The sequence below is a fragment of the Mustela nigripes genome, chromosome 12, assembly GCF_022355385.1.
Source record: "Mustela nigripes isolate SB6536 chromosome 12, MUSNIG.SB6536, whole genome shotgun sequence".
In the NCBI taxonomy this organism is placed as follows: Eukaryota; Metazoa; Chordata; class Mammalia; order Carnivora; family Mustelidae; genus Mustela; species Mustela nigripes.
This window is the reverse complement of record NC_081568.1, coordinates 65,826,040-65,845,680: the sequence shown is the minus strand read 5'-3', so window position 1 is coordinate 65,845,680 and position 19,641 is coordinate 65,826,040. Positions and strand designations below refer to the sequence as shown.

Genomic DNA, 19,641 nt, shown 5'->3' with positions numbered 1-19,641 from the left:
AGGCATGGAAGATATTAGAGAAACGCTCTCGGGAGATATAAAAGCCCTTTCTGGAGAAATAAAAGAACTAAAATCTAACCAAGTTGAAATAAAAAAAAGCTATTAATGAGGTGCAATCAAAAATGGAGGCTCTCACTGCTAGGATAAATGAGGCAGAAGAAAGAATTAGTGATATAGAAGACCAAATGATAGAGAATAAAGAAGCTGAGCAAAAGAGGGGGACAAACAGCTACTGTACCACGAGGGGAGAATTCGAGAGATAAGTGACACCATAAGATGAAACAACATTAGAATAACTGGGATTCCAGAAGAAGAAGAAAGAGAGAGGGGAGCAGAAGGTATACTGGAGAGAATTATTGGGGAGAATTTCCCCAATATGGCAAAGGGAACGAGCATCAAAATTCAGGAGGTTCAGAGAATGCCCCTCAAAATCAGTAAGAATAGACCCACACGCCATCACCTAATAGTAAAATTTACAAGTCTCAGTGACAAAGAGAAAATCCTGAAAGCAGCCCAGGAAAAGAAGTCTGTAACATACAATGGTAAAAATATTAGATTGGCAGCTGACTTATCCACAGAGACCTGGCAGGCCAGAAAGAGCTGGCATGATATTTTCAGAGCACTAAACGAGAAAAACATGCAGCCAAGAATACTATATCCAGCCAGGCTATCATTGAAAATAGAAGGAGAGATTAAAAGCTTCCAGGACAAACAAAAACTGGAAGAATTTGCAAACACCAAACCAGCTCTACAGGAAATATTGAAAGGGGTCCTCTAAGCAAAGAGAGAGCCTACAAGTGGTAGATCAGAAAGGAACAGAGACAATATACAGTAACAGTCACCTTACAGGCAATACAATGGCACTAAATTCATATCTCTCAATAGTTACCCTGAATGTTAATGGGCTAAATGCCCCAATCAAAAGACACAGGGTATCAGAATGGATAAAAAAACAAAACCCATCTATATGTTGCCTCCAAGAAACTCATTTTAAGCACGAAGACACCTCCAGATTTAAAGTGAGGGGGTGGAAAACAATTTACCATGCTAATGGACATCAGAAGAAAGCAGGAGTGGCAATCCTTATATCAGATCAATTAGATTTTAAGCCAAAGACTATAATAAGAGATGAAGAAGGACACTATATCATACTCAAAGGGTCTGTCCAACAAGAAGATTTAACAATTTTAAACACCTATGCCCCCAACGTGGGAGCAGCCAACTATATAAACCAATTAATAACAAAATCAAAGAAACACATCAACAATAATACAATAATAGTAGGGGACTTTAACACTCCCCTCACTGAAATGGACAGATCATCCAAGCAAAAGATCAACAAGGAAATAAAGGCCTTAAACGACACACTGGACCAGATGGACATCACAGATATATTCAGAATATTTCATCCCAAAGCAACAGAATACACATTTTTCTCTAGTGCACATGGAACATTCTCCAGAATAGATCACATCCTCGGTCCTAAATCAGGTCTCAACCGGTATCAAAAGATTGGGATCATTCCCTGCATATTTTCAGACCACAATGCTCTGAAGCTAGAACTCAACCACAAGAGGAAGTTTGGAAAGAACCCAAATACATGGAGACTAAACAACATCCTTCTAAAGAATGAATGAGTCAACCGGGAAATTAAAGAAGAATTGAAAAAAAATCATGGAGACAAATGATAATGAAAATACAACGGTTTAAAATCTATGGGACACAACAAAGGCAGTCCTGAGAGGAAAATATATAGCGGTACAAGCCTTTTTCAAGAAACAAGAAAGGTCTCAGGTACACAACCTAACCCTACACCTAAAGGAGCTGGAAAAAGAACAAGAAAGAAACCCTAAGCCCAGCAGGAGAAGAGAAATCGTAAAGATCAGAGCAGAAATCAATGAAATAGAAACCAAAAAAAAAAAACAATAGAACAAATCAACGAAACTAGGAGCTGGTTCTTTGAAAGAATTAATAAAATTGATAAACCCCAGGCCAGACTTATCAAAAAGAAAAGAAAAGGACCCAAATAAATAAAATCAGAATGAAAGAGGAGAGATCACAACTAACACCAAAGAAATACAAACTATTATAAGAACATACTATGAGCAACTCTACGCCAACAAATTTGACAATCTGGAAGAAATGAATGCATTCCTAGAAACATATAAACTACCACAACTGAACCAGGAAGAAGTAGAAAGCCTGAACAGACCCATAACCAGTAAGGAGATTGAAACAGTCATTAAAAATCTCCAAACAAATAAAAGCCCAGGGCCAGACGGCTTCCCGGGGGAGTTCTACCAAACATTTAAAAAAGAACTAATTCCTATTCTCCTGAAATGGTTCCAAAATATAGCAATGGAAGGAAAACTTCCAAACTCATTTTATGAGGCCAGCATCACCTTGATCCCAAAACCAGACAAGGATTCCATCAAAAAAGAGAGCTATAGACCAATATCCTTGATGAACACAGATGCGAAAATTCTCACCAAAATACTAGCCAATAGGATTCAACAGTACATTAAAAGGATTATTCACCACGACCGAGTGGGATTTATTCCAGGGCTGCAAGGTTGGTTCAACATCTGCAAATCAGTCAGTGTGATACAACACATCAATAAAAGAAAGAACAAGAACCATATGATACTCTCAATAGATGCTGAAAAAGCATTTGACAAAGTACAGCATCCCTTCCTGATCAAAACTCTTCAAAGTGTAGGGATAGAGGGCACATACCTCAATATCATCAAAGCCATCTATGAAAAACCCACTGCAAATATCATTCTCAATGGAGAAAAACTGAAAGCTTTTCCGCTAAGGTCAAGAACACGGCAGGGATGTCCATTATCACCACTGCTATTCAACATAGTACTAGAAGTCCTAGCCTCAGCAATCAGACAACAAAAGGAAATTAAAGGCATCCAAATCGGCAAAGAAGAAGTCAAATTAACACTCTTTCCAGATGATATGATACTATATGTGGAAAACCCAAAAGACTCCACTCCAAAACTGCTAGAACTTGCACAGGAATTCAGTAAAGTATCAGGATATAAAATCAATGCACAGAAATCAGTTGCATTTCTCTACACCAACAAGACAGAAGAAAGAGAAATTAAGGAGTCAATCCCATTTACAATTGCACCCCAAACCATAAGATACCTAGGAATAAACCTAACCAAAGAGGCACAGAATCTATACTCAGAAAACTATAAAGTACTCATGAAAGAAATTGAGGAAGACACAAAGAAATGGAAAAATGTTCCATGCTCCTGGATTGGAAGAATAAATATTGTGAAAATGTCTATGCTACCTAAAGCAATCTACACATTTAATGCAATTCCTATCAAAGTACCATCCATCTTTTTCAAAGAAATGGAACAAATAATTCTAAAATTTATATGGAACCAGAAAAGACCTCGAATAGCCAAAGGGATATTGAAAAAGAAAGCCAACGTTGGTGGCATCACAATTCCGGACTTCAAGCTCTATTACAAAACTGTCATCATCAAGACAGCATGGTACTGGCACAAAAACAGACACATAGATCAATGGAACAGAATAGAGAGCCCAGAAATAGACCCTCAACTCTACAGTCAACTAATCTTCGACAAAGCAGGAAAGAATGTCCAATGGAAAAAAGACAGCCTCTTCAATAAATGGTGCTGGGAAAATTGGACAGCCACATGCAGAAAAATGAAATTGGACCATTTCCTTACACCACACACGAAAATAGACTCAAAATGGATGAAGGACCTCAATGTGTGAAAGGAATCCATCAAAATCCTTGAGGAGAACACAGGCAGCAACCTCTTCGACCTCTGCCGCAGCAACATCTTCCTAGGAACAACACCAAAGGCAAGGGAAGCAAGGGCAAAAATGAACTATTGGGATTTCATCAAGATCAAAAGCTTTTGCACAGCAAAGGAAACAGTTAACAAAATCAAAAGACAACTGACAGAATGGGAGAAGATATTTGCAAACGACATATCAGATAAAGGACTAGTGTCCAGAATCTATAAAGAACTTAGCAAACTCAACACCCAAAGAACAAATAATCCAATCAAGAAATGGGCAGAAGACATGAACAGACATTTCTGCAAAGAAGACATCCAGATGGCCAACAGACACATGAAAAAGTGCTCCATATCACTCGGCATCAGGGAAATACAAATCAAAACCACAATGAGATATCACCTCACACCAGTCAGAATGGCTAAAATCAACAAGTCAGGAAATGACAGATGCTGGTGAGGATTCGGAGAAAGGGGAACCCTCCTACACTGTTGGTGGGAATGCAAGCTGGTGCAGCCACTCTGGAAAACAGCATGGAGGTTCCTCAAAATGTTGAAAATAGAACTGCCCTATGACCCAGCAATTGCACTACTGGGTATTTACCCTAAAGATACAAACGTAGTGATCCAAAGGGGCACGTGCACCCGAATGTTTATAGCAGCAATGTCCACAATAGCCAAACTATGGAAAGAACCTAGATGTCCATCAACAGATGAATGGATCAAGAAGATGTGGTATATATACACAATGGAATACTATGCAGCCATCAAAAGAAATGAAATCTTGCCATTTGAGACAACATGGATGGAACTAGAGCGTATCATGCTTAGCGAAATAAGCAGAGAAAGACAACTATCATATGATCTCCCTGATATGAGGAAGTGGTGATGCAACATGGGGGCTTAAGTGGGTAGGAGAAGAATCAATGAAACAAGATGGGATTGGGAGGGAGACAAACCATAAGTGACTCTTAATCTCACAAAACAAACTGAGGGTTGCTGGGGGGAGGGGGTTTGGGAGAAGGGGGTGGGATTATGGACATTGGGGAGGGTATGTGCTTTGGTGAGTGCTGTGAAGTGTGTAAACCTGGTGATTCACAGACCTGTACCCCTGGGGATAAAAATATATGTTACAAAAAATAAAAAATTAAATAATATATATATAAATAAATAAATATTTTTTTTTTTGAAAAAAGCATGTTGAAATGTATTAGAATCATTACCTGTACAAAAAAAAAAAAAATTAAAATATAACCTGAAACTGTTCAAGTTCAGAAACGCTAGTCAAGTCCTTTTCTCTTGCCAGGAGAATGCCATCATCAGAGGGCTCTGGGTCATCAGCCAAGGAGGGGTGGAAAGAGAGACAGAAGCAGTAGCAGGTCCTTCACCAGACAGAGGGCTTGGACGTTTTTTTTTTTTTAAGGAAGCAACTACAGAAAGCTTTTATTTGTTTAAAGTAACCAGTGCTATAGATGCAAAAACCCCAACAACTCCCCCAATACTACTTCAAAACAAACATATCAAACTTGACTTTCATTAGAATGTTATTTCTTCACACTAATAAATCAAAAAACAAAGACCCAGATTTTATATATATATATATATAAATATATATAAAAAGCAATGCAAACAATTATTGAGCTTCATCTTCTGGACAAGAATGCCAAGTTAGTCTCTCTTCATAAAAAGCAATTACAATTTGAGGACACTTCATGTTTGCCTCTTTTGCCAGCACCAAGTCTGCCTCATCTGAATCTTTCCATTTCATGAGAAACATTAACTCTCCACTGCTGTCTGTGGCACCAATTATTCGTTCAGGATCAAGACCTCTGGCAAAGCCTCTTGGTTTATCAGCAGCATCTCTTTTCTTCTTTGATTTGCTATCATCAGATTCACTGTCAGATAAAGATTTTCTTTTTGTACCATCTTTTTCTTTACCAGCTTTTTGAGAGTTAAGAAATGCTTCAATTAACTCTGGACAATCTAGATTTTCTTCAGGCTCCCAAGTATTGTCAGCATCTGTAAAACCCTTCCACTTCAGGAAATACTCCACCTTCCCATTCACTACACGTCGGTCCAGTACTTTTTCCACCACAAATTCTTCAGGCTCTGCCTCTTCTACTTTTTTACTCTTTCCATTCTGTTTCTTTTCCATTTTTTGCAATGTAGTTTTATTGGAGGCCATTTTTTATTGCAGACTTGAAGAGCTATTACGTTCGCAGCGTGGTGCCTGGTGGTCCCCGGAGGGGAGGGAAAGGGAAGTAGGAGAGGGAGACAAACCATAAGTGACTCTTAATCTTACAAAACAAACTGAGGGTTGCTGGGGGGAGGGAGGTTGGGAGGGGGGGGTGGGGTTATGGACATTGGGGAGGGTATGTGCTTTGGTGAGTGCTGATTCACAGACCTGTACCCCTGGGGATAAAAATACATGTTTATAAAAAATTAAAAATTAAAAAAAAATATGGAGTAAAAAGAGTGTTCCTTAAACATGTTGTACAACTGAGAGTATACCAGGGCAAAGTCTCAAGCTATTGTTTCAAGTAAGTTGAATTCAACAAATATTTACAGGACTAGCTATGTACTACTAAGTTCGTGAAGCAAACATGCAGGATGTTTTATAAGAGAAAGATTTGGGAAGTGACAGCCTCTGCTTCAGTCCCTTGTCTGTAACAGATTCACTGGGATGATACTGAGTTAGTAGCTGATTCTGTTTCCGTTACCACACCTAAAAAGGAAGTTTTTACTCCAGTACCAAACCAGCACTATGTACTTGGCACTTATCAGTTCCTTTTTCTTACTGCTTTAAATCATTAATATGTATTCATGTTAAGGACAATTTCAAAAATTTCCTTTATGTGTAAGTTTTTAAATCTTTATATTGGTCTTGCTAATTTTGTTTCTCTTGCCTAAACTGTTTTTTCTCCTCCAGTTGATTCTAAAACAAAGTATAAATTTAATACTTTATAGTATTGGGATATACTTTAATTTAATACTTTATAGTATTAGGATAGGATAGGGCCTATCCTGGATTCTGAATTGGTGTTTTTCTAGTGTACTAAAAACAGTACTGTTTTCCTTTGACAAACAAAACACCCAAATGAGTATTTCATGGTCTCTTGTGAAGTACCCCTTGCCTAACAAATCAAAACAGAAATCTCTGCCCTGAGATCACAGGCTCAGAATAGCAAATATAGTAACAAACCTTTTTTTTTTTTGAGGAGATATTTGTGGAGGTTAAGGGCAAATTAAACTCCCCAGTCAAGGCATCTCCTCAGGAGCACAGGCTATAACCTCTTGCCCATCACCTCCAACTCCAAAATATCGTCTGCCCTATTGAGTTCTCTGAGCATGAAGTTAGCGATTCAGGTATATTTGAATCATTACCACTAAACTTGAAAGATATGCTTTTAAGTTGCTATTCTGTAGGAACTATTGGCAACCAGTAACCCGTTGGGACTATTAAAGTAATATAGGCCCTTCTAACAGAATATTAATATGACTCAGCATTTAAAAAAATCACTTTACAACTTCAGGAACTAAATTGAGGTATTATTTATTTGTAACATATTTACATTCTTATAAAATGGTTCTTATCCAATACATCATCCTGCATAGTATCTTAAGAATGAACATCATATGCTGGGAGTAAAAATCCAACTTTCTTAATTTATACATTACCCAACATCTTCTGGATCACAAAATACCATCAATTTGGATTCAGAGGACACGAACATCTGTTGAGAATTTTTTGTAGTCAAGGAACAATGTAAATTCAACAACATAAAGTAATTAACTTGACCCTGAGTGTATCAGTAATTTGCATAATTTTTGAATACATGCATACCATACTTTCCTTAACCTTACCAGTATACCACCACTCGGTTTAAAGTCAGTCATCTCGATTTTTCTACCTCATTAATCCTTAAGATAAAAAGGAACAAAGAATGGGGAAGTAATTAAGAGACAAGGAGGAGAAAACTGGACCCAGCCAGAAGTTTTCCAACAGTGGCACAGCTCTGGTCCAGGCTTATTAACCGAAGGGTCTTGGAGTCTCGGAGTTCCCTTCTGTCACCCAAGGCTGATGTAACATTACTCTTGCTGCATTTTTCCTGTTGTCTTTCACACTGCTTAATTAAAACAAAACAGTGTCCCAGCTGAGGAAGTTGACTAAATGATTCCTGGAGCGCTTCAGAACAAATATTGATGACCCGACCACAAGAACAGTGGTGAAGAACTGTGTTAGAGACTGGTTTTCCTGAGAAGCATGAGGGACAAAAAAAGCAAAGAGCCCAGAGTCTGACTCTCCCTCAGAAATGCTAGTGTCGGCAGGAGATGAGCCCGAAGGGCAAAGAACTGGAGACAGCTGGGTGCTGGGGAGGGGAAATGTGGCCTCCGACTGAAGGCTCGCTTATCTCAGGCCAACACTCACGACAGGCCTGCCCAGCCCAAGCCGCTGTGGCATGTACGAGGTAAGGAGTTACTTTTCTTGCCCCTCATATGACAAATCTAAAGATGAAAAAATAAGCATGAGGTGGGGAAAACAGCGTGTGGAGTCAGTCATGCTTGGATGACTTTCAACGGTAACTGTTGGCCAAAAAAAGCATCAGAGGCAAAACCCGGATGGTGGGTTTATCTCTTCCATGTGCCCTTCCCTAATCCTCCTCGCCCACTCACACTGTGACAAAAGGCCAAAGGCTCAGATGACCAGGGATGGGAAAATTACCTGGCTTCACACAAGCCACTACCTAACCGAAGAATTTGAAGACTGTGGAAAAATTGTACTCTAAGGGGATGTCCATGCTTGTGATTCTATTAAAAGAGCCCTCAAAGACCTAAACTATTTGAGACTTGGTAAAATAGAAAACAGATATTTTTTTAGGACCTCAAAGATTCCCTGTAACGGGAGGGAAAGTGGTCTATTCGCACTTGCATATTCCAAGAATGGGCATCCTTCGTCCCTAACTGTGATTTGTCACCTGGCCAATGCCATAATAAATACTGTTAGAGAAGTGTAGCTTTTTGAAAATAAAGGATAAAAAAGCAAATGGTACAGAAAGGCTTCTCTTTTTTATTAATCAGATGGAGAAAACATGAAGTGTTGCACAAATAGCAATGAAAGGGGAGAAAATCACTCTAGCCCTATCACGCCGCAGCAACTGGTTACATGTCTTTTCTCTCCTTTTAATGACAGACAAGTCTGAATTTCACCAAGCAATCATACAGTGCTTGGAAATGAACAGAGAGTTGTGAAAATAATGCTTCCTGTCCTCAGGTAAAAAAAGCAAAAATCGAGTAAGTACTCAAAGTAATACAAAGCAATGTTACCTGTAGTGACAGTGCAGGATAAGAGCTTCAACACCCTTTATAAGATTGTGCTAATTAATTTACAGCAAAGAACTGTAAGACGAGTAAGTAAAAATTAAATTACATTTGCGTAAGAAACTGTCTTCAAAACATTATAGGAACTTGCATACATAGAATCCAGAGTATAAGACAAACTATTTTAATTCTGATTTCTATAAATCCAAAAATGCTAAAATATATTATTTGGGGCTGGGGGGAGGGAGAAGCTTCAGTTACTAAATACAAACATGATCAACTAGATAAACCAGGTTGAATATTAAATAGTTTCACTGAAAATTCCATAAAGAGTAGTAAAGGCAGAATGGCACCAAGTTAGAAAAGCATTGTTTAAGGCAAACTAAATATCAAGTAACCTTAATTAAAAGAGGAGGCATACAACCCCATAAATAACAAAGTAATTCCTCTGAAAAATTTCTATAAGACACTTGAGAATATATGAATGGAAGCAGAAATAATGGCTGTTGTCGGAGTTTACTTGAAAATATTGAATAGTACTATATAAAAACAGGAACTGTTCTGATTTAAAATACACTCAAATCATGGGCCACTTAGTTGTCACATAGCAAAGAAAAACAAAATAGTGCTGCAATGTCTCAGAGTCTAAATATGTGAAATGCCAAAACTTACTTTGAAATAAACCTTTTTTCTTTTTTTTAGAGGATGTGTGTATGTACATAATGACAAAAAAAAAATCCCATTATTTTGGCCCATGTAAAAAGTATGCATAGAAACGTGCACCATCTCCCTGCAAGTAGGTGTCTGAGGGTCAGCTGTTGAGCACGTGGTTCGGTGTCAGACCTGAGATCACCCGCACACACAAAAAGCATCAAGGACTAAGAAGAGAGAAATCATGAAATAAACAATGACATGTTCTTCAATCTTCAACAAAATAATCAAGTATGTATCATTAAGTTAAAGGTCGAAGCACGTGAATTTGCACCGTACAGATTTGGTATATCAAATTGTCCTATAAAAATAATTGTTTTCTAAGAACTGCGGTACGTGAAATTGCACGATCACAGCAAGGATCTGTTTCTTTGCAGCTACTGGAATGACACTGTGCCTTTCTAGGAAAGATCAAGTGTAGCCTAGAGGCACATTCGCAAGACCCCGACATCTGCTGGAGCTCCCCACATGGGGATGGGACCAAGTCTTTACCGCCACGCTCCAAACAAAGAGGTCGCTGCGCCCTGGGTGATCTCCTGTCACACGGTCCTGGGGGGCAGGCGCTGTTTGTACATTCCAGCAATGGCTTTGGCCGCACTGTAGATCATCTGCCGGCGAGACATGCCGGTGAATGTCAAGTGCCAGTCAGTCCGCGTCACGTTCACTAAGCTCTTTTCCAGGACTTCACCCACTGTCACCAGAAGGCCTGACCACCTCAGACTGTAGTCCTGGGGAGTGAGACTTTGAGCCTGTGGAAGAATGAACCTGGGTATGATTTATATTGCATTGAAAACAAATGACTGGGTCTAGCTCTAAGTGACATCCCAAAGTCCCTTAGTATAGATGACAACAAACCCCGAGAAACACAGCTATGCTGGCAGCTCTATGAGGTGACAAGGCTGAGGCTACGAAGACTCAGAACACTACTACACACACATCCTCTCTTCAGTGTCCACTCAGTCTTAATCTCATGATGCCATCTAACAGCACTCAGTGTCCAAGGCCTGAGGTTCCAGTAGGAGTACGTGCTGCTTCAGGTTAAGAGGAAGAGGAATGCTGAGCACACATGCCTCCACCCCTAACCCTTCCTGTCCTTTTCATAGTCCCTCCCTCATCAGTGTGCTCTTCTGAGCCTTCCCATCACCTGACACGTTCACTGACATCTTGGCCTATATGTTGTCTATATATATATATAGCACCCGAGGTGCTATATATATATATAGCACCCGAGGATCTAATATTTGATCACCAGGTCTGATTTTTGTGTTGATTTTCCAGCACATATATCCTAATTAGCTAAGAGTTAACACTATGGTAGTTATTTCTAACATTTCAATTCTATTGAATCCTTTTTTCTCCTTTAACATGCTCATATTTGAACTGAGTAAACTGATGAGCTATTGCTTGAACCATCAGGCCATTTCTGGGGTAAACCAATCTTGGCCGGGCTGTTCTGTTTGTGATACTGTGATTTACAATTAAAAATACATATACACCTGATCCTTGAACCATGCAGAGGTTAGGGAGAGTGACCACCTGGTACAGCTGAAAATCCACAATATAACTTTTGACTCCCCCAAAACTTAATTACTAACAGCCTACTGTTAACCAGAAGCCATAGTGATAAGTCAATTAACACCCTCTTTGTAATGTTATATGTATTATATACCATATTCTTGAAGTCTACTAAGCTACAGAAAAAATGTTAAGAAAAGCAAAAAGAGAAACTACCAAGAACGTCGAAGAGTCTCCTTATAAATGGACCTGTGTAGTTCAAACCCGTGTTACTCAAAGGTCAGTTATAGCTTGTCCTCCCACTCCCTCCCAGCTCCAGGATAGGGAGAGAGGCTGCAAGATGATTAAATAACCAATGGTGAATGATTGACTCCATCATGACTATCCAATGAAGCCTCCATAAAAACCCCAAAAGGCTGGAGTTGGGAGAGCTTCTGGGTTGGTGCCCATGTGGAGAATCCAGGAGAGCAGCAGGCTAGGAGAGCACACAGAAGCTCTGCACCCTTTCCCGGGATCTTGCCCTCTGCATCTCTTCCATCTGCCTGTTTCCAGGTTCTATCTTTTCATAATAAATAAGCAACTTAGTGAGTAGAGAGGGTTCCTGAGAAGGAGGGATTGCTAGAACCAACCTGTAGAACCAGACAAGACACCTGGACTTGTCACTGGCCTCTGCGATGGGGAGGGGCCAGTCTTACAGGACAGAGTCCTTATTCTGTGGGATTGGATACTATCTCCAGGTGTAGAGTCAGAATTGAGATGAAATGTCTGACACCATCTGGAATCCTAAAATTCCTTGGTGGTGTGGAAAAACCCCTCCCACACACAGGAATTGGGTCTGAAACCTCAATAGTTGGTGTCAGGAGAGGTACTTGGCTAGAACAGCCCTGGTTCCTTGAAATGTGTAGCTTACAAAGAGCAGGGAGGAAAGGATGAGGGCTGAAGAACCTCTGGCCACTGGGTGGCCATGTGGTCAGTGCTGGAATGGAGCAGCATCTGGGCTGCAGTCTGTCACTAAAGGTAAGGTTACCATGGAAATTAGAGATGGATCTATCTCCTGGAAAGCTGGTTTACTGAATACATAGAGAAATGCAAACTAGTAAGAAAAAGGCAAGACAGTCCACCACTTAGTGGTGATTCTCTACCACAGCTAACATCAAAGTAAAAAGACAATGCTTAGGGACACCTGGGTAGCTCAGTGGGTTAAAGCCTCTGTCTTCGGCTCAGGTCATGATCTCAGGGTCCTGGGATCGAGTTCCGCGTCGGGCTCTCTGCTCAGCAGGGAGCCTGATTCCTCCTCTCTCTCTGCCTGCCTCTCTACTTGTGATCTCTGTCTGTCAAATAAATAAATAAAATCTTAAAAAAAAAAAAAAAAGACAATGCTTAGTCTCGCCTTGATGCTGGATGGATATACGTAGGGACACAATTTGATGGAATTACAGTCAAATCTGTAAGGAAACTGTTACGTGTGAAAAGGCCTGAGGTGAAGTGGCCTTCTGATACCTGACTGTATTGTGAGAATGGACACTGCAGTCTCACTGGGGAAAGCTTCCCAGACCTAGTATGATGAAACTGAAACAGTGGAGATATGCCCTTCATGCATGATTAGCTGGACATGCTATGTGAGAACCAGGAAGACTGTCTGGGCCCACACGGTGTGGAACAGGAGCTGGTATGCTAGCAGGGGCTAATTCTCTGTGCCACTGCCCAACGTGGAGCTTAGACTAAGGCTTATGGCAAAAATTCAAGTGTGCCTGGTGACCCCTACTGCGACTCAGGAGTAGGATATTTCCACTTGGGGGGGGGGGGCATTTACTAGCAGATATTATTAAAGCTACTCCTTTCACTGAAGGATATAAAATGATTCTGAAGTGTTAAATATCCATAATATCTAGGATGGTGTTTGAGAAACACCCTCGTGGGGATGGCAGTGCCCAGGCAAGTACATAAACCACAGCGGTGGTTTATGTACACGGTCATGATGCTTAGGGAGACCATCATGAACAAGGCTAAATAGCTAAAGACCCAACTAACTCTTGAGAGAGTTTTAGATGACATTTAACAATGTCCATAAGACCAAATGTGTTGAAAATTTTGTGAAATGGAACTTAGGAAAAGGACAACAAAATGCCCTTTTCCATGGAGTACTAAGCCTTCCACATAAACCTTTATTTACATTCTGGATTGTTCAAGAAAGGATGAAAGGTAGGGAACCAGTTATTGTACATGATGCTTCTCTTCTAAATACCATGTAGACAAGTAAACTCAGAGTTAAATTTTTAACAAACCGAAAGCCATGTGCCTTTCGTGTAAGGTTTCTTTTCTTTTTAAAAGATTCTATTTATTTATCTGACAGAGAAATAGCACAAGTATGCAGAGTGGCAGGCAGAAGGAGTAGCAGGCTCTCCAGGGAGCAGGGAGCCCAATGCCTGAGCCAAAGGGAGATGCTTAACCAACTGAGCCACCCAGGTGCCCCACAGGTAAGGTTTCTAAACTGGTTTCCACTTATTACAAAAGATGAACGAAGACAAAAGATATGGAAATAATGGGGGACCAAAATGATAGATAATGAAAGGTAAACAGCAGAACAGGTAAATCATTTTTTTCTGCTGACAGTAGTGAACAGGATAATAAAAAGAAGAGGAAAATAGTGATTAAGGCTGTGACATATTACCTTTTCAAAGCCAGCTGGAAAAGAAAGGAGGAAGGTACTCAAACGACATGAAAGAAACTAGAAACTGAAAAACAGAAAAGGCTAAAAGTGCAAAGTTGTCACAAAATCAAGAATATATAGCCTATTTCACACAAACTTGTATTCTAAAAACGGTATTTCAAGTTTCTATTTAATAGGATGAAAAAGAAGAAAACGAACCTGCTGTACAAATTCCAAAGGCACGGGTGTGGCCTGTGTAAACGTTTCCAGGTGAATGCCATGGACGGGGTCTTCCACTATCAAACAGCCAATGTCAAACCACCTGCAACAGAATAGATGGTTGTTCATGTGCCAAATGAAGATTACAGTGACCAGATAGGACAAATCCACAATAGTTAGTATCATTCCCATAAACCACTGGAGTTCAAAAACGAAATGTTTATCAGTTTTCAAGAGAATAATCCATAAAAACTATATAAAAAATGACCTGTTGGCTTAATTCCAACAGGAATGAGGAAAACGACCAAAAAAAAAAAAGAACCACCTGAAACTTATCCAGGTGACGTTTTTCTTGCTTTTCTTGCTGACACTCAGAGAAGGATGGGAAGACGAAGATTCAAAAAAGCAACAGATAGTTACTCATCTGAATATGCAAATACTTAATCACAAGTAACTTTTTAAAAATGTCACTTGCTAAAATACAGGAAATTTTATTTTACCATCTCTATGGTTACTGTGTAGCCCACTTGCAAAGTTACTAGCAAATTAAATAAGCTCATTCAGAGGAAGTAACAAATCTTATTCTTGATAATCTGTCTTTGAAAACACTTCATGAAATCAAGAAAACTTTCTTCCATTTAAAGTTACTCATAAATTATAAAAATACATTTTATAATTGCCTTAAGTCATCTGTAACAGCACCAGCATTTTAGATAACCAGAATTATGCAACCACCAGATGCCATGAAATGAGTTTGGATAACAAGAGGATATACAGAGTAAAAAAAGTTCAGTCTATTTTTAAAAATATGTAGATCTAATGGAATGTGATAAAACACGAAATGAATTAGGTAACTTCTATTAACATATTCCAAGAAACAGCAAGTAAAAATGGAGTAAGTTTTGCTGCACATTAAAATGATAACAGGTAGTATCTGTAGTATACATATCCTAAAACTTGGTTTCAAACAAACAACATCAAATAAGGATATGAATTTTATTTGGAACACTAATCAGTCAATAACTTGGATATAATGCAGACAGAGAACAATCGTGGTGATTAAGCTGGCAGGCATGGACTTCCTGAAAAGCAGACTCAGGGAAAGTGAAAGCACGCCCCCTCCCCGACCCGGCCTGGGCCCCCACCATCCCGTGATGCTGCTGAATACAGATTAGATCTCTAAGGTCCTCTTTGCTATCTGAAATTCAATGGTGCTCTTAACCAAGTCAAGAGGGATAGCCCACTCAGTAGCTAGAACTGCAACGACCGTCATGCCCATGAAAACCTCTTCCATCTCTTTCACTAGTACTGCTGGTGGGGGAAATGCTGGACTCTCCACTCCTCGTTACTGTCCTTCAACTTCCCCCGCACACCCCACCTCACATGATTCACGGACAGTTCCTAAGGCTCTGTCTCCGTCCCTTCCTACCCCTCTCCATGCAGCTGCTGAAAGAACTCGGACTAGGAGGATCTCACAGGGGTCACTCTGACTAAAAAGGGGCTTAAGAAGAACTGTAGTTCCAAGATACTTGGATTTCATTTACCAGCAAAAATCTTAAAACGATGTCGGAACTGCCACTCTGTTTTACAAAAAAGACCTCTACCACCACCGGTCAATTCTCAGAAAAAAAGGACATGTTAACACACTTAACACACAACCCAAGATTTTTCAACTTTGTGGGTTAACCTCCGAATAAGGATAGTCCATACTTACACAGGATTTTGTCTAGGTCAGGGACACATCATGGTAGTTTTTCTCATGTACCATGGACTGATGTGAAATTCAGAGACAGGCAGGTCTGGCCTAGCTCTATTCTTTGTTAGGACTAAACACATCTGGGATCTCTTTTGGCTGTCCGGCTCTTTCTCTCTATCAGTAACCATGTTTTTGACTTTATCTTCTCAGCACTTACTTCCCACAGGACCACGGGAGATAGAAGTAACCAAAGCACCAAAGATCAAGTGGTAAGGATCCTGGCTTTGCTCTCCATTCACATGACCTCCCTCTCTGCTCCTCCACACCTTCTCACACCACCTTTCCATCCTCTCCTCTTTAATCCCACACTAGAAACCAGTGATTTCCTAACATTACAGTTTACCCTTGAATAATGCGGAGGTTAGTGTTGCTATGACCCCCTGGGACAGTCAAAAGTTTAACTTTTGACTCTCTAAAAGCTTCTAATAGCCTGCTGTTAACCGGAATTCTTACTGGTAATAGTCTATTAATACGTATTTTGTATGTTATATATATACCATATTCTTATAATAATAAGTGAGCTAGAGAAAAGTTAAGAAAATCACAGCAAGAAAATACATTTTTTGTACTACACTGTATCAAAAAAAAAACCCCACATGTAAGTGGATTTGTACAGTTCAAATCCACGCTTTTCAATAATCACCTGTTTCTACTATTCCTAATCTTTCTAATAGGCTACTGTACTTGTCAAAAGGCATTTGGTAGGAAAAATACCACATACTACATCTACATAGGATGGGACAGCTGACGGCAGACTAATGTTCCCAAAGAAAAGCTGTAAGAGGTACACAAGTCCTGCAGCTACCAGTGTCACAGAGCTGTAGAAGGCAGGAGGACCACATGGAATAATGCTGGTGACAGGGGATAAACTTTGAGAGTGAGGTGCACACCTGGACCCAAATGCCACCCAGCCTGAAGTCACCCAGCAGACTACAAGTGAAGGAAACCCACCACTAACATCTAGGTAGGGAAATGGTTAGACTTTACTCTGGGGGTTGGAAGTGTTCAGGAGCAAAGTTATTTATGTGCCCCTTCCACTTTGACCATGCAAACAGAAGCAGAGTTTGCGCATTCTAGCCGGCCGGTGGCCTCAATGATCCCCGTCCCCCTGGTGCGCACACACCAGCTCAAGCCATCTCACTGCGACGGCCCCAGCATGGGATGCAGTGGTACACCCACACCTCAAGGCTCCCATCAACTGCATCGACTCTCATCGACATCGACTGCACATGGAATATCCCTACAGAAGGCCACCCTTTCAACACTGGGAGAACTAAGTGGCCTAATTCACAAAGTCAAAATGGGAGACAGGAATATGCTTAAATGAAACAAAGATTCAGTCTACTGGATGAAGAGTGCATAAATTCAGCAAATATAAAAAAGCCAATCAGATTGAAATACAGTAAGTGAAATGACAAATACACTAGAGAGAATCAGCAGCAAAGGAGAGGATGTGGCAGAACAGACCAGTGATCCAGAAGACAGGGTATCATAATGCAACCAAGCAGAAGAGCAAAAAGGAAAAAAAAAAAAAAATGAAAGGCTAAATGGTCTCTGGGACATTAACCATACTATATACATACTCCCATTATAGGGATCCCAGAAAACCAAGAAAGGACCTGAAAACTTCCCTAGCCTGATGAAGGTAGCAGATACAGGCCCAAGAATCACAAACCAAAGTAAGATGAACCCAAGGAGGTCCACACCAAGAAACATAGAGTATCAAAAATTAAAGAGATAATCATAAAGCCACCAAGAGGTAAGCAGCTAGTTACATATAAGGGAAACCCCATAAACCTACCAGATTTCTTAACATAAACTTTGTAGAGCAGAAGGGAGTATCATGATCTGTTCCAAGTAGAGAAAGAAAAAAACCTACAATCAGGAATACTCTACCTGAAGAAAAGTAACTTATCACCACTCAATCGACCTTTTAAGAAATGTTAAAAAGACTTTTCTAAGAAGAAAAGGCCATGCCTAGAGGTGAAAACTAAAAAAGGGACAAATTTCACAGGTAAAAGCAAACACACAGTAAAGGAAGTAGATAAATCACTTACCCAGCTGTTGGGAACATTAAAAGGCAAAAGTAGTTAAATCAATTATATCTACATTAAAGGATTTACAAAATAAAAATATATAAAATGACTTCATATACATAAAAGGTAGAGGGATGAGTAAAGTGCTTTTTGAATGTGTCTAAACTTAAAATAGATCAACTTCAGATTGTGTAATGTAACACTACAGAAAGCCATCAGTCACAAAGAGAAGGGAACATGGCAGAACTACATAAATTACAAAACAATGAAATGGTAATGAGGTCCATAATGCTCCCATCATAAGACATAGGGTGACTGGATAAAAATACAAGACCCATCTACATGTGGCCTAAAAGAGAGCCACTTTATACCTACAGACACACAAGAGACTTTTAAGTGAAGGAATGGAAAAGGCATTTCAAGCAAATGGAAGTGAAAAAGAAAACCACCAAAACAAAAACTGGGAAGCATGGCATGTATCAGAACAAATAGACTCTGAAACAAAGACTGTATTAAAAGACGAAGAATGGCATTACATAATAATAGTAATAAGGGGATCAATTGAACAAGAGAGTAGAACAATATTATCTACGTACCCAACATTAGAACATCTAAATATGTAAAACAAGTATTAGCAGATCTCAAAGGAGAAAGTAACAGACAGTAAAACAATAACAGTAAAGAAATTCACGCTCAGACCCCAAATTACACATCAATGATGCATAGATCATTCACACAGAAAATCAGTAAGGAAATGGTAGCTTTCAACCAGATGGATTTAATGCATCTGTATACAACACTGCTTCCCTAACCAACTGAAGACACATTCTTTTCAATAGCAAATGGATTGTTCCCAGGATAAATCATATATTAGGCCGAAAACAAGACTTAGTAAATGTCAGAGAATAAAATCCTATCAAGCACCTTTTCCTACTACAAGGCTATGAAACTAAAAATCAATTACAAGGAAAAAAATTTTAAAAACTGGGAAAAACATGAACATATGGACACCAAATAATATGCTTCTTACTAAACCAAGGAGTCAACATAGAAAGCAAAGAGGAACTCAAAAAATCCTTGGAAACAGCTGAAAATGGACACCCAACGGCTGAAAGCCTTTGGGACACAGCAAAAGCAGTTCTAAAGGACTACCTCAACTAAAAAGTTCAACCTTACAACCTAAAAGACCTAGGAAAAGAACAAAGCTCGAAGATCACAGAAGGAAAAAAATAACAATGATTAGAGTGGAAATAGAAACCGCCCACCCCAAAAGAATCAAGAGCTACTTCTTTGAAACCATAAACAAACCGTCAGCCACAATAATCAAGAAAATAGAGTAAAATGAGAAATGAAAGAAAAGCAACAAATGACATAAGAATTTAAAAATTTTTGAGATACTTGTGAATACTATGAAAATATTGGCACCACCAAAACAGACAACAGAATGTAGAAATGTATACATTCCAAAAAACATACAAAACTGAATCAGGAAGAAACAGAAAATGTGAACACATTAATTACTAATAACAAAACTAAGTAATCAAAAAGCCCCCAACAAACAAAATCCAGGACCAGGCAGTTTCACAAGAGAATTCTGAGTTATTTATACTTACCCTTCTCAAACTATCCAATAAATAAATAAAT

The 19,641-nt window shown here is 39.4% G+C and overlaps 2 protein-coding genes across 2 annotated transcripts in view; both read right to left on the bottom strand.

The window, feature by feature from the left end:
• Positions 1-5,393: 5,393 nt before the first annotated feature.
• LOC132027850 (chromobox protein homolog 3-like) lies at positions 5,394-6,034 on the bottom strand. The gene has a single exon (XM_059416574.1). The coding sequence runs from the start codon at positions 5,974-5,976 to the stop codon at positions 5,425-5,427; it is 552 nt and encodes a 183-aa protein (XP_059272557.1). The 5' UTR covers positions 5,977-6,034; the 3' UTR covers positions 5,394-5,424.
• Positions 6,035-8,839: 2,805 nt separating this feature from the next.
• Positions 8,840-19,641, bottom strand: part of PRRC1 (proline rich coiled-coil 1) — a 38,221-nt gene continuing 27,419 nt past the window's right edge. Inside the window, exons 8-9 of the mRNA XM_059417485.1 lie at positions 14,206-14,308; positions 8,840-10,570 (exon numbers count right to left, since the gene is read on the bottom strand). Coding sequence (XP_059273468.1) covers positions 10,361-10,570; positions 14,206-14,308 — 313 coding nt within the window. The 3' untranslated portion in view covers positions 8,840-10,360. The remainder of the gene's footprint in view (positions 10,571-14,205; positions 14,309-19,641) is intronic.